The sequence below is a fragment of the Nuphar pumila genome, chromosome 4 (genome assembly GCF_984573655.1).
Source record: "Nuphar pumila chromosome 4, dmNupPumi1.hap1.1, whole genome shotgun sequence".
Taxonomy (NCBI): Eukaryota; Viridiplantae; Streptophyta; class Magnoliopsida; order Nymphaeales; family Nymphaeaceae; genus Nuphar; species Nuphar pumila.
This window is the reverse complement of record NC_143252.1, coordinates 3,566,965-3,581,426: the sequence shown is the minus strand read 5'-3', so window position 1 is coordinate 3,581,426 and position 14,462 is coordinate 3,566,965. Positions and strand designations below refer to the sequence as shown.

General features: G+C 36.3%; 1 protein-coding gene across 1 annotated transcript; it reads left to right on the top strand.

Annotated features, from left to right (window-relative positions):
• Window positions 1-8,712: 8,712 nt before the first annotated feature.
• On the top strand, window positions 8,713-13,790 carry LOC149839088 (large ribosomal subunit protein eL18y). The gene is made up of 5 exons (XM_090002257.1): window positions 8,713-8,812; window positions 8,914-9,003; window positions 9,170-9,298; window positions 9,404-9,586; window positions 13,420-13,790. The coding sequence occupies exons 1-5, from the start codon at window positions 8,810-8,812 to the stop codon at window positions 13,576-13,578; spliced, it is 564 nt and encodes a 187-aa protein (XP_089858383.1). The 5' UTR covers window positions 8,713-8,809; the 3' UTR covers window positions 13,579-13,790.
• Window positions 13,791-14,462: the final 672 nt, after the last annotated feature.

Here is a 14,462-nt window from a genome sequence, read left to right as displayed (position 1 = left end):
AGAAAAAATAACAGATTCATTTTTACCGTTGGCATGATCTTTATTTCCTCAAAATGGAAACACATCCTCTTAAAAAATAATGTGTCTACTGATATAAACACGTCCAAAACTGACATGAAAGCACTGATATCCTTTGTGACATTCGCTATAACCAAGGAAAACACAAGGCAAAGCCCTTGGTTCAAATTTATTTTAAGTAATCTTGTAGGGATGGGTGTTGGGTTGGGTACCGGGTCTGCCCATGATGGGCGAGATCCACACCCGGCCCACCATTTGAGAAAGGGGGGTTTGATAACCGCCCATTATCCCCTCTTCTAGGGATTCCTGATATGCGTAAAGGGAAGAGAAGGGGAAAGATACAGATAGAGAAAGACAGTAAATAAAAAATCTGACAGTCACAGGAAGACACAAAGGCTGGGCCTTTGTGTGCTTAAGAGAAAGAGAAAGCACTGTGTACGCTGGTACACAGTGGGTGAACGTGCATTGTGTCTTTGAGAGAGAGAGATCTTAATAGAGAAATATGTGCACAGTGTAAAGGAAAAATACAGAGAAGAAGAAGAAGAAGAAGACAGTGAATCTGTCCTTGTGGTGAATCAACGTAGTGAGCACTTGGATCATGGATCTGTCATTCTCTCCAAGTGAGGGCGCGCATCCGTTGAGCAAAAGCAAGCATAGACGATCCTCTCACGCTTCGACAAGATAAAGGTATGTATCAATTCCTTCATTGGTATCAGAGCCATCATTTTATTTATGCTATATTTTGCTTGCGGATGTATCCCCATATCCACCATTATGCGTTCTTGATAGACGCACGTTGTGGGGCCGCTATTGGGCCTGCTCAAAAACCCTAGTACCGCAGGTCCAACCTTGGACCCATGTATGATGTGGCAGGGATGCATAATGGGCCCTTCGTTAGGCGGGCCACTGCAGTCTTAAGCCCAGCGACTAGGTCGCAGACCTGGGCTACTGCGGCGCAGGCCTGGCCCCAAGCCAGATCCTACGGCGCAGGCCCGTCCTCGGGCCAGATCTTGCGGTAGAGGCCGCAATCCAAGACCCAACCAGGTGAGATCCTGCGGCACAGGCCGCAGGCCAAGACTCTGCCCTGCGGCGCAAGCCGATCCTACGGCACAGGCCCAGACTCGACCCTGCGACATAGGCCTAGCTCCTGACACTGTGGCACAGGCCGCAGACCTGCCCCCCCGACCTGCCCCCGGCCATGGGCTAGGGTATTGCGACTGGGCTGAAGAAAATTTTTTTTTGGGCCGGACCCTGGCATGGCCAGGGTCCATGTGGGTCGAGGCCAATGGCTGGAGCCGTAAACTCCCTTGGTTAAGCCACTACTAGGTCAGGGATACCCGGATCCGTATAACTTTATATATTTTTTTCTCTGAATTTGAATGCATGTGATATAATCATATTGATTATATAAGGAGATCAAAGTACTTTGGAAGTACTTACTCTATGTGTTGATATCTTATTTATACAATCATAATACAACTTAGATAAATATAATTGTCTTAGGGAAAGCAGGAGATGATTGTGAACGTAGTGAGCTTTCGATTCTACGCCTTGAGGGAAATTATATCTTATCTAATCATGTGATTATGACTGCATATAGATGTGCTAATGATTAGGTCATAACATGCTTGAATAACATATTTACGCATTGTTTTTACTCTTATTTTATAAGGACATGGCTGCATCAAGTAAATCCATAATGGATTTAGCACGGATTGAGAAACTGAATCATGATAACTATGATATATGGTATAGAAAGATTCAGTTTACACTGGAGGAGGCCGAAGCCTTGGAGGCTCTCAACCATACTATGGATCGACCTGAAATTGGTAATTGGGTACAATCTTGTAGGGACATGGAGACCTATGAGAAATGGAAGCGCACGAATACTATTGCATGTGTCACCATGTTATGTTTTATACAAGATGCCATAATGTGCCAATTTAAGCATTATAAGACTGCTCAAAAAATGTGGATGACCCTTAAAGATAAGTTTTGGGGAACATCAACTACAAAGCTAAGAAGGCTGACCATCAGGTTCAATTTATACAGGAAGTCCCCTCAGCGCACTATGAACCAACATCTCAGGGAGATGACAAATATGATAAGAGAGCTCAATAGTGCATGACATACCCTTACAGATGAACAACAGGTTCAGCGTGATTCAGTCTCTGCCACATAGTTAGGAGCATATGAAAATAAATATGACTCATAACGAAAGTATTAAGACTTTCGATGATATCGCCCGTCATGTAGAGCTAGAAAATGATCGCCTCGAAGTGACTCAATCATTTAGCATGAAAGCATATGTGGCAAAAAGCTCTAAAAGGCCAAAATCTTTTAAGAAAAAATTTTATGGACCAAGGAGGTTTAAGAAGGGTAATAATAAGGGACAAGACAAAGAGCAAGAAAATAAGCCTTATCAGCGCTTTGAGAAGCGTGGTAGCAAGAAAAATAAGGCAAATGCAAAATATTTTAAGTGTGGCAATTTGGGTCACTATGCTCGTAAATGTCATAAGCAGGAGAAGGCACATTTTAAACATCCACCAAAAATTGCATGTTGAAACAAATTATCTATCTGAGAAACTGATTATATAATTGAGAAACTAATTATATAACTTGAAAATAAATTATATAGCTGTAAAAAAAACTATGAAACACACATATTTACACAAAAAAACAAACATGATTGACAACAAAATATAACATTCTAACGTGTATGTATATATGTTTTCTACACAAATACATGCATATTTATATAATTAATTAAATATATAACATATATATAATTAAGAAAACTGATTATATAACTGAGAACTTATTATATGATATAACTGAGAAACGGCTTATATGACTTAGAAACTTATTATATAGATGTCAAAAACTACACAACATAACAAGATTGACAATAAAATATAACATCCTAACATGTATGCATATATGTTTTCCACACAAATACACACAAATTTATATAATTAATTAAATATATAACATATATAACTAAAAAACTGATTATATGATTGAAAAACTAATCATATGACTTAGAAACAAATTATAAGCATAATAGGATTGACAAAAAATAGATTATATAATATATATGTAATATACACATGTTCAAACACATAATATATATATATATATAAAACTGAAAAACAAAAACTGAAAATAGAAAAAAGAAAAAATAGATGAAGAAGAAGAAGAAGGAAAGAAAAAGTTGAAAAAAGGAAAAAAATGCATACCTTGGGTTGATTCTTATTCTTCTCCTCCGGCCTTCTTTTCAGTAGAGAGACGAGAGCGGGGAGAGAAGGGAGATCTAGGATAACGAGAAACCAAAGAGTGACGAGAGAGCGAAAGAGCAAGGAGAGACGAGAGAGTGAGAGAAAAGGGAGAGACAAGAGAGCAAGAAAAAAAGAGGCCCTCGCCCTAATTAGGGTCGAGGCCTGATAATTAGCCCAAATTTTTGGTTAAATGGGGGCTTTGACCCATTAATTAAAGGGGCATGCCTCACCCTAAGGCGTATGCCTCAAGGCGTATGAGGCATATGCCTCAGAGCATATATGCTTTTTTGTTGCGCCTCAAGGCATAAAGGCCCTCGCCTTGAGGCGAAACATGATTTTTGCACTTTGAGGCGCATTTTTAATAACATTGCTCTGACCTAAAAATATAAGGTAAGAGGGGGGTTAAACTTCAACTAGTCTCAGGAAGATCACCATGACTATGCATGTGTGTAAGGTACCAATGATGTACAAGTATATATATGTAAGACAATTTCATATCATGACATGATTAGGCAAAAAAGTTTTACATAAAATAAAATGTATAATTATAGTTATTTTGTTTATCTATTTATTATTCTACGGGTATTCGTAGGCTAAGACAACCGTAACAGAAGAGACCACTCGAGAGTTTATTATGCAATATATTTTGATAACCCAATTGACTAACTAAAACTAAAATCCAAAGAGAGTGGTATAATAACCGAGAAAAACTCCCAAAGGCCAAACCAAAAATATGATGCATCCTTAACTTCTTCAGAAGAACATGAATCTACCACCTAGAACAAATTAGTAGTCAGACCCTCTAACTCCGATGATTGGGGACCAACTGAACCATTATCAATTAAAGCATAACATAAATGTTCTCGGAGTTTTATACCACCTACCCTCTCAAAGGTAAGTCCAAATCTGAATGGGTTATTTATTTTAAATTTTATTTTTAGGGTTTTATTACCTTAACCCAGAGGTGCCAACTAATATTGTACCCAATAGCTCATTGGTCCAAGTACCCACATAGGGAATGAACAACCCTACCGTATTGACATAAGCCCCAAGATACCTACCCAAGGTTGAACTTAAAATTTCTATTTATTTATATTAACCTATTCAGTGTACTCCGGTACCTTTAAACCAGTCGTGCAATAAGCATTTTGGTGCCTTTAAACTAATCAAGCAATATCTCAAGTTATGTGTGCAAGCGCATAAATTTTATAAGTTAGTACCATTGTAGCACTCTACTAGTCTATTTCAGACACATGCCCAATCATAAACAACCCCGTGTATATGTATACCATATAGGTCATGTAAAACCCAAGATTTTTCTTCGATAATTAAAATGAATGAATAATGAACTTTATAAGCATCTATGACATAAGTACAATTTCTTGATTGTTTTTGAAATTCTTGAATTTTTTATTTTGAATTATTATGAAATTCAGTCTCAAGTTATGAAGAATATTATAAGAATAATTATGGAATTTTAAATTAGAGACTAAATAAGAAATGGATAGCAAAATTGAATTAAATCAAATTTAATGAGTATTTAATAAAAATGGGTAATTTGGAATTGATATAAATTAGACTTTTAAATTAAAGTTTAATTTCAATTAGCTTTGGTGTTGGACCCATAGGGTGATGGCCTTCTAAACCACATCAAGATCCATGTAGCATTGAACTCAAAGAAGTTAGATTTTAATTAAGAAATTGGTTAGAATCTAATTAGAAGATTTAATTTGGCACTTTACTTTAAAATAGCCTAATTGGTTAAGGGATTGGGGTGGGACACCCCACTCTCTCTCTTAAGAACATTTATATATTCAAATGATACTTTTTTTAGTGGTTAAATTACTTATATTATCAATATATATATATATATATATATATATATATATATATATATATATATATATATATTATTGACTTGCCTAGGTGGCAAGGCTTAGTTTTGTTAGTTTTATGGGCTCTCCCTCTTCACACATTTTTTGTGAAAAGAGAGAGACCTAACCAAATTCTAGATTTAATGTGGGGATGCCATTTGGCACTCTCTCACACTTAGGAAATAAAATAAAAGTAAAGAAATAAGGAAAGAAAAAAAATTAAAATAAAAGAGAAATCCATAAAGAATTGAAAAGTGGCACAGACTAGGACTCTTCTCCTCCCACGCATTTTTAGAGAGGAGACTTTCGATTCTTTTAGAAACCTAACAAAAGAAGGAAACTAAGGAGAGAGGGCTATATAAACCCCCTCTCACACGCTCTAGGAGATCTGGTGTGTGACTCGAGAAACCATTAACTTTGCATATTACATCAAGGTGGTGGTGGTGAGACTGCCAAATAACCTATTTTTTTTTTGTTCATCGATCTATCGATTCTTTCAGATAAGATTTACGTAGTTTATGTTGTGTACATACACTACGCATGCATTATATTACTTTAGAGGTATATTTTCATTACCAGATCAGTTTATACACGTTTTTGTCGAGAGATGTTGCTTATTGGGAATTTCAAAAACATGAATCATGGGTTTTTCATAAAAACATATTTGAAAAAAGCATCTAAAATATTGAAGTTTTAAAGATTTCTTTGGGTTCAGGATAGTGTTTTGCAAAAACATTTTCTAAGAAACTTTTTTTAGCTGACTATTATGTTTTCCTAACCAGTTTAAAAAATAATAATGTATCTCTAAGAATATTAGTCTAAAAGATTCAAATAAAAATATATAAATAATCTACACATCTAGGGTTTAATTTTAAATCTTGTTTTGCTCGATTTGGATCAGTTTTGAGGGAGAAACATCCATCATAATAGAACTCAATTTTTATGCCCTGGTTGCAGGACTGTTTTGATCTGTTCTTTTGAAAAGTATAAAAGCCTAAGTAAAACTATTCAAAATAAATTATGAAAAATCTGAGTGAAACCCAACAGATAGTAGAAGACTTTGTAAAACGGGTTTTGTGAAAAACAACTTTTGTAAATCCCAAGAAAATCTCCAAATTGATTTTTTTTTTCAGTTTACACAATCTGGTTTATAATTCTTTCAGAACAAGGTTTAGTAGCAAAATTCTTATAATATATATATATATATATATGATTTTGAAAATCTGTTTGTTGGGTTGTGTTCCTGACATGTGACTTAGTAAAAATATGGTTACATTTGTGTTCTATACTTTATGGTGAATTTTGCAAAATTATGTCAATAGAGATATGAATTTTCCTAATTACTTATGTATATGTTCAAGCAATAGCGTGTATGAATTTAGTTGCTTTATTATTTTTCTTTCATGTATCAGAAATAAGATACTTGATTGGACCATGAACATAGACCCAAGTTTTGAAAAAGATCTGATTTCGAATTATGCAGGTCATGTTTGATAAATATTGCAAAAATTTAGATGTTTATGCGATTTAAGTGTTTTGGTTGATTCTAAAGAATTGTATTTCCATATGTATGAATTCGGCTCATCATGTGTAGCTTGTTAAATAACTGAAAATCATGTTTGATGGAAAGAAAATTAAATGACTTGTGTTGAAGAAATCAAAACGCTGATTTCTTATAAATCATTTTTGGGTGTTGTGTTCTTTTCTTAGAATTTGATTGTTATAAATCTACATGCTATTGTGGTTTATTTTTTGGATCATGTCCAATATGAACTGAATTAAATTATGTAGATTTACTTTGTATAAGATTAGTTACAACTGAAACATAATTAAAAACATATGAGTTTCGATTTGAGCTTATGAGAGCCTTTGTCGAAAAACCAACTTGTATGTTTTTTGTTATGGGTTAGTTATAATAAACCCATTGATTCAATTTGATATCATTAAAATTTTAATTAGGTCTGATATAATTTAATGTATTAAAAATCAATATATTAATCGAGGTCATACAAATTTATTTGGTTAGGGTTTATAGGAACTCTTATCGAGAAAGTCGGGTTTCATGACTCTAATTATATTTTGATGTTTCTTTAAATTTTTATAAATCTAGTTTTGAATTATATTAGATCTAATGCAAATATTTATGATTGAGATGATGGTGAGTTAAATCATAATTGATACATTACATTTTTTTTTTGTATATGGATGCCCTATTTCAGAGAAATAGGCTCATATGTGATTTGCAATTTATGTTAATGATTAAATCCACTTATGATACCATAACAAAATTCATTTTTATGTCAACCAGAGTATAATACCATGACAAAATTTCTGAAGATGGGTTCCAAATCTAGGCCTGTTGGTTAATATGATCCAACTCTATCCCAATCTTCAATTCTTACCCAACTAATGGCCAGGAAAAAAAAAAAAAAACTATCCCTAGTTGCTAACTAGTATTTTCATGACCACCAACCTCATAACCTGTATTTTTAATTCAATTGAAAGTTGGTCTTGGATTTTGATTGAGGGCTGGGCTGGTAGGAGTGTAGTGGTTTCCCCAACGCTCCCTTGCTGTCTTGGAGCAGTGCACTGTGGTTTTCCCAATACATTCTATTATTTGGAAGCATAAGCTTTGCTAATTTGATAAGATGAGGAAAAATTATAAATTATATGTACAGTACCTAAGGGATGCGATAAATTTAAAAATAAAATAAAGAATAACTCTTTTTCTTTAATTGATTCTTTGGTCACGTTGTCACATTTTAAAACATTGAGAGAACAATTGAATGATGAAAAAACTATAAGAGATTAGCCTTCTTTACTTTTATTAAGAAATGTAGAATATATTTCAACATCATTCACAAGAGGATGCTTTTGGCAATTCCACCCATGACGCCATATTTGCGACACTATATATATATATATATATATATGAAAGGCAAGCTGGGGTTAGGCAGACCCCTACCAAAACAACAGCCGCCCCATATGACAGAGGGATTCGATCCTGGGCCTTCAACTTGACACAAGACTCGCCTACCACATGAGATACCATGGAAACACCATACATTGTCAAAATCATGAAATTCCATGGAATGGAACTAAGACAAATTCCACTATATGTTTAAAGTTATGGAACCCAATTTACTAAATTCTATGAAAAGCTTGGATTGTCCAACCACAAAGAGAAATTTTTAATGGAAATTGGATTCCAATTCGATCTGAATTTCCTTAGTCCAACCAAACACACCTTTACGGGACCCAAAACTTTGATTGTTGGCTCAAGAGTTGCAAGCAAAAAACAGCCTAAACCGAAGTGATCTTTGCAGATTCGTGTATCTTCACGTTTTCATTGCATTCGGGGTTTGAAAACCACGGTAGATCCAGTCCTTTGCAGACCCGAATATAAACGGGTTCGGTTCCACTGGTTATCCAAACCAAACCCATACCGCAGAAATCCCTAGCAGTCTACTCGGCGAGACTGCGATTAATCGGCGATTTTTTATATCGCTCTCCTCAAACAAAAACCCTAACACTAGGTTAGGGTGTTTTTTAGGCGAGCCCGAATAGCCTCTCTTCTTCTTCTTCTTCTTCTTATCTCTCTCTCTCTCTCTCTCTGCCGAAGTTCGCCGCTCGGGCGCCATGGTATTCCCTCTCAAACCCTAACGCTAATTTCTGATGGGATCTTTAATCTCTCTCTCTCTCTCTCTCATTCAATCTCCGTTGTTTCTGTGGGGGTGTGTTAGGGTATCGACTTGGTCGCAGGCGGAAAGAGCAAGAAGACGAAGCGCACGGCCCCCAAATCCGACGATGTCTACCTCAAACTCCTCGTCAAGGTTCTCTCTATCTCTCATTTGTTGCCTTTGTTTTTTGTTTCATTTTCACCTGTGCTTTCTATTTTGCGCTTTAGATTGAGCTGTCCGATTCCTTGCTTCTTCGTCTTCTTCATTTCATTTGATATTGACGACTTTCTTTTGCATTCATCTCTCTCGTGCTCCACAGTTGTACAGGTTTCTGGTGCGAAGAACGGGGAGCAGCTTCAACGAAATCATCCTGAAGCGCCTCTTCATGAGCAAGACCAACAGGCCGCCGCTCTCTCTCAGGAGGCTGATCCGTTTCATGGATGGAAAGGTCTGCCAGATTCTCTCTCTCTCTCTCATCTTCTGTTTCTTTTTTTTGGCGATTGTTGGATTCCATTGTTTTTTTAAGGGTTTTTGGTTGATTTCTTCTCGGTAGGAGGATAAGATCGCTGTGGTCGTAGGAACCATCACGGACGACACTAGGGCCTACGAGGTGCCTGCGTTGAAGGTCACGGCCCTGAGGTTCACTGAGACTGCCAGGGCGAGGATCGAGAAAGCCGGGGGAGAATGCCTGACCTTCGATCAGCTTGCTCTCAGAGCTCCGCTCGGCCAGAGCACGGTAACATTAATGCCTTTTTAGACGCTGTCCTCTTTTTATGGTTATCTTTCTTTCTTGTTTCTGGTTGGGACGCATTATTGAGATTTTGCACCATTGCCTTTCCTTTCCTTACTATGGTCATCTTGGAAAGCGGTTTTCTGTTTAGTTTTTGAAGGCATACTGATTTGATTAGAATGTGCAATTTCACTATGTAAAGGTGAAATGAAGCATTGTATAATACTTTGTTTGATTTATCTTAAGTTCAAGACCCGTGTGTTCTAGTTAGTGGTCTCTGATATTTCTTTTGTCCTAAAGGAGACAAATTTTCTTATAGAATTGTAATCTACAAGTTATAATAAGCAATATGTCCAAGTTGTATTCGACACAAAAACTTTAGTTTCCATGAGTAAGATGAGTGGCAAGGTTTCCTGCTTAAGTGAAGACAAAAGGGAAATTTCTAGTTGGTGGAAAACATTGTGCTCATTTCTGATTTTTTTTCATCGTTATATCAAAGGCTTGGTAACATTGAAGGCTATTTCCAAAAAAATGGTTTTAACTGTCTCTGCCCATAGTAGTTGTGTATGGATCTATCTCATGTGATTCGAAATCACATGGACATTGTGATTTCGAGTCATATGAGAAGTGAGTAAAATGTCCCCTAATGTGATTTCAGATCTCACTGCCCCATTTTCTCATGTTTTATTGCACATGAAAAATGGGTTAAATGTGAATCACTTTCTAATTATTGTGAGCTATGTCACATAGGTGCAGGTACGGGTGCGGATGCAGCACTTTAAAAAAAACTTGTGTGCGGAGGTGCGGGGATGATATATATATATATAAATTTTTTAACAGTTTTAAGTTAACACTGTGTATTTGTGTGCATTTATGTATTTATATATATAATATAGATAAAAATGGACTTGATTAGGGTTAACTGAATCTACTTTTGGATAGAAATGGACCTCTGTTTGGTTGACTTCACCTAACATAAAGGAAGCTGTGTCCAAGTGTCGCATCCGCCTGGGTGCGACGCGGGTGTGGTGCCCTGTTAGAAGAGTCCGTGTGACATAGATTGTGAGAGAATGATTCTCATTTGGGGCCAAGAAAACGTGCACTTTACCTGCTGTTTATTTATCATGATAAAATTACAATAAATTGAATACCACCTATGCCTGTGATGTAGGTAGGGGTGCACTCAGATATTGCAATATTTTGCAAATTGCAAAAATGGGTAGTACCATGTTGTTACAATATTCTCTTTTTGAGATGTTTAGTTAATGTTTTTGCCTTGTATTTTTTTTAAAGTTTATTTTGGGATCGTGTGAAAGTTTCTCTGCTCACGTGAAAACAATAAGGAAAGAGAACAATCACGTATAATTGAGTTGAAGTTAACATGCACGTGATTATGCTAAACTATGCTTGTTCTTATTGTCTTTTTTTTTCAAATTTTTTGAATCCATTTGCTAGCGTGGGTCTGCTCTAGTTTGATTTGCTGGTGCCACCTGTCCGATACATTTTGTAAACTCAGGAAATTACTGATGTATATAATAATCTTCACGTTCCGGTTAAGAAATACCTAACAACATGAACATACTTATCAAATATGCTTTTTTTATCTTTTCTTGATTGCACCTTTATTGTCATGGCCTATTAGGTGTTGATTTCAGAATCTTTCCTCCTATAATATGGTGTCTTATGGTGTTGTAATAATTCACATATGTGGTCACATCCATAGTTACTGGAAGTGCCATATAAAGGTGGGAACCACGCCACTCCAGAAGCTTGATTCGAAGGTGTGGGATGTGCCTCGCTTCTGAACTGTGATGAAAGTCATGCTTCCCACTTGCTTCCTTCATACTCCCGCCTTGCTTCCTCCGTGCTTCTGTCATGCTTCCCCTTGCTTGCTATTGCTTCCTCAGCGCTTCTCGTGTGCTTCCTCTCACGTTTTTCTCTAAATTGGTGACCATGGTTCTTATATTTTAAGGTCTTGATTCATACACAAAAAGATCATAAATTTTAAGGATAAACCTTTTTGTTTTTAGCTTTTAAAAGAACATATTATTAAAAGAGAGTTAAAACTCAAAACTAGCAATGCGTAGTATGATTTAACATTCTTTTCCCTTTTTCCCTTGGCTTGTATTGGCATTCGGTCATTTTGTTGTTTCATTTTTTCATGTAAAACTCTATGACCTTCACGAGTGCTAATGGTTTACTTTGTTTGATGACTAAGTATTTTATGATTGACCTTGAACTCATCATGTGAAAAATGGAAAATAACATCATAGGCTCTTTTGTCATTTAAAGTCAAATACAAATGTCATATAATATCATTATTTAGTTTTACCTTTTAACTTTTAAGGTTGTAGCCATGTTAGTTTCATATCACCAGAACATGTAAAATATATTTTTAGTTAAATAATATTATATATGTATGATGTGTTTCTCATTTGATTTCAGTTCCTCTCTTGTTTCGTTTCTGATTCAATCCTTATTTCGTTTCCGATTCAGTTCCATATCGCTTCCAGTCTATTTTCATTTCATTTCCAGTTCAGTTCTCATTTTGTTTTTGGTTAGATCCTATTTAGCTTCTAAATTAATTCCTGCTTCTCGCTTCCCAGGAAATTTAAAGTGTCTCAGTTCTGCTTTCAATATCGTTTCCCGCTTCCACTTTCCTGTCTGGTAACCTTGGTCACATCTACAGTTTAGACATGCATTGGCTTAGGCATCTCACCTACACGAGAATTAGCAATAAAACATAATATTATAACAAAACGGGAATTAACAATGCGGTACTTTTTATGTATATATTTATGTATATTATATTCATATAATTTATTTACAAACTATTTTGTTAAAATTTGGTTTCTATGCATCACCTGTGCACTTAGGTGCTGTTGCCTAATATGTTTTTAGATTAGCCTTTGCAGTGAGTTTGATGACTAATGAGAAGTGAACGTTTAGTGAGACATGCACATTGGTTTAGGAGTTCGACTCAAGCGAACCATAAATCATTGTCTACAAATATAAAAAATTTTGCCCCCAGATTTCGTCAAGCCTGCAATGAGATGCCTTCAGAGAATCAGGTGGAGAGTGTTGGTGCTCTCAAGTGTATTTATCGTATTTGAAAGATGCCAGCGTGCCTCAAAGTTGAGAATTGGGTTTGAAGTAAAAAATTATGGTGTCATGTATCCTTAAATGACCTTGTCTACACACTTAGATCTCCAAACAGAATTTCAATAAAAACTACTCCCAAGCAATACATGGGTTCCTAGATTCTTGGATAGAAACTGTTGCAATAACTGTTGAACTTGATCTTTGATGTAGTTAATGATGTTTAATGATCCACTGGAGTGAAGACTCGATAATGTATCGTGTCACATTTTTTTGGTGTCCCATGGATGCTGGAAACTGTACGCTGTGGCACTCAATCTTGTACAAAGTTTTACAGTGGAATGTGTCAGACTTGACGAACAAATGAGATAGCCTGATGGTAAGGTCACACTATCATAACAAGGCTCTCAGGTTTGAAACACACCGATGCTATCCCCAGCTTTCCTGCTAAAAAAAAAATTACCTGCAGACTTGCTGTGTATTGAACACATAAATATTGATGTGGATTTACCAATTAGTTGTTGATTACCTTCTTAGCTTGGGTGACTGAATATACACATGGAAGTAACAGTTGGCCTAGTTTACCTGCTCACACTTTCTGAGATTTTGTGCATTTCAAGTTGCACTGTTATTGTGGATGATTGATCATTGAGTTTGCACATGTGTATCACCGTTGATTTATGAATTATTGGATGGTTCTATCAAACAATATGATAAAGCTGGAATCTATCCTTTTTCAGGTTCTGCTTAGAGGTCCTAAGAATGCCCGAGAGGCGCACAAGCACTTTGGAAAAGCTCCTGGTGTGCCTCACAGCCATACCAAACCTTATGTGCGGGCGAAGGGAAGGAAATTTGAGAAAGCTAGGGGGAGAAGGAACAGCAGGGGTTTCAAGGTGTGAGGGGGTTACTTCCTGTGTCATAGTGTTGTTGGTTTTGACTTAGGACATTGAATTGTCCAGAACTTTTCCTCGTGAAGTTTTGCTTTTGATTCTGCTTTTTTTGTGGGCCAAAACCCTATGAGAACAGGAAGAGCATATTTATCTGTTTTTTTTTAACTTGGAAGATTTTATACTTTGTCTTTAGATTAATGTTTAGTTTCATTGTACCGCCATATGTCTTGCAAAATCGTAATGGGTTCCCTCTCTCTCTGAGAATGCTTGTAGTTATTCCAGATTCGGCTTTCATAGGCTCAAGATGCTTATGGGCATGCGAAGGAAGCCAAATGATGTTGAAACTTGAATCTGTGACCTTTAAAATTTATGGTTGATGCTGGTCCTATACTCAGGGCTGTCAATGTGTTGGTTCTTGTTCCCAGCATTATATGTGGCTGTGTTATGAATTAGACCTGTGGCGGAGTGAGAGGCGGGGAGGTGAGGAGGTGCATAAGGTTATTTGGGTCGGGTCTGGGGGGATGTAGATCTGTTTCAACAGTTTCAGGTCCAGACTAGAAATTGTTGTTGCTTAAGCTTGGGACATTAATGACCACCTCCTTTTTTAGCATGAGAGAGAGAGAGAGAGAGAGAGAGAGAGAGAGAGAGAGGCTGTCTCCCGATTCTGTTGGGTTTTATTGGTGATTTATGAATAATTTGTTCACCAATTTGGTGAGTCGTTTGAAATCTACAGTCTCTCGCTTCTGTTGGGTTTTATTGGTGAGTTATTAATAATTGGTGCACCAATTAGGTGTGAACCATAGTAAAAATCTAATATCTTAGTAGAATCATGTTCAAGTCCTTTCATTCCTTCTCCCATACAAAACGCATTCTCATGGAAAGGTTTGAACTTG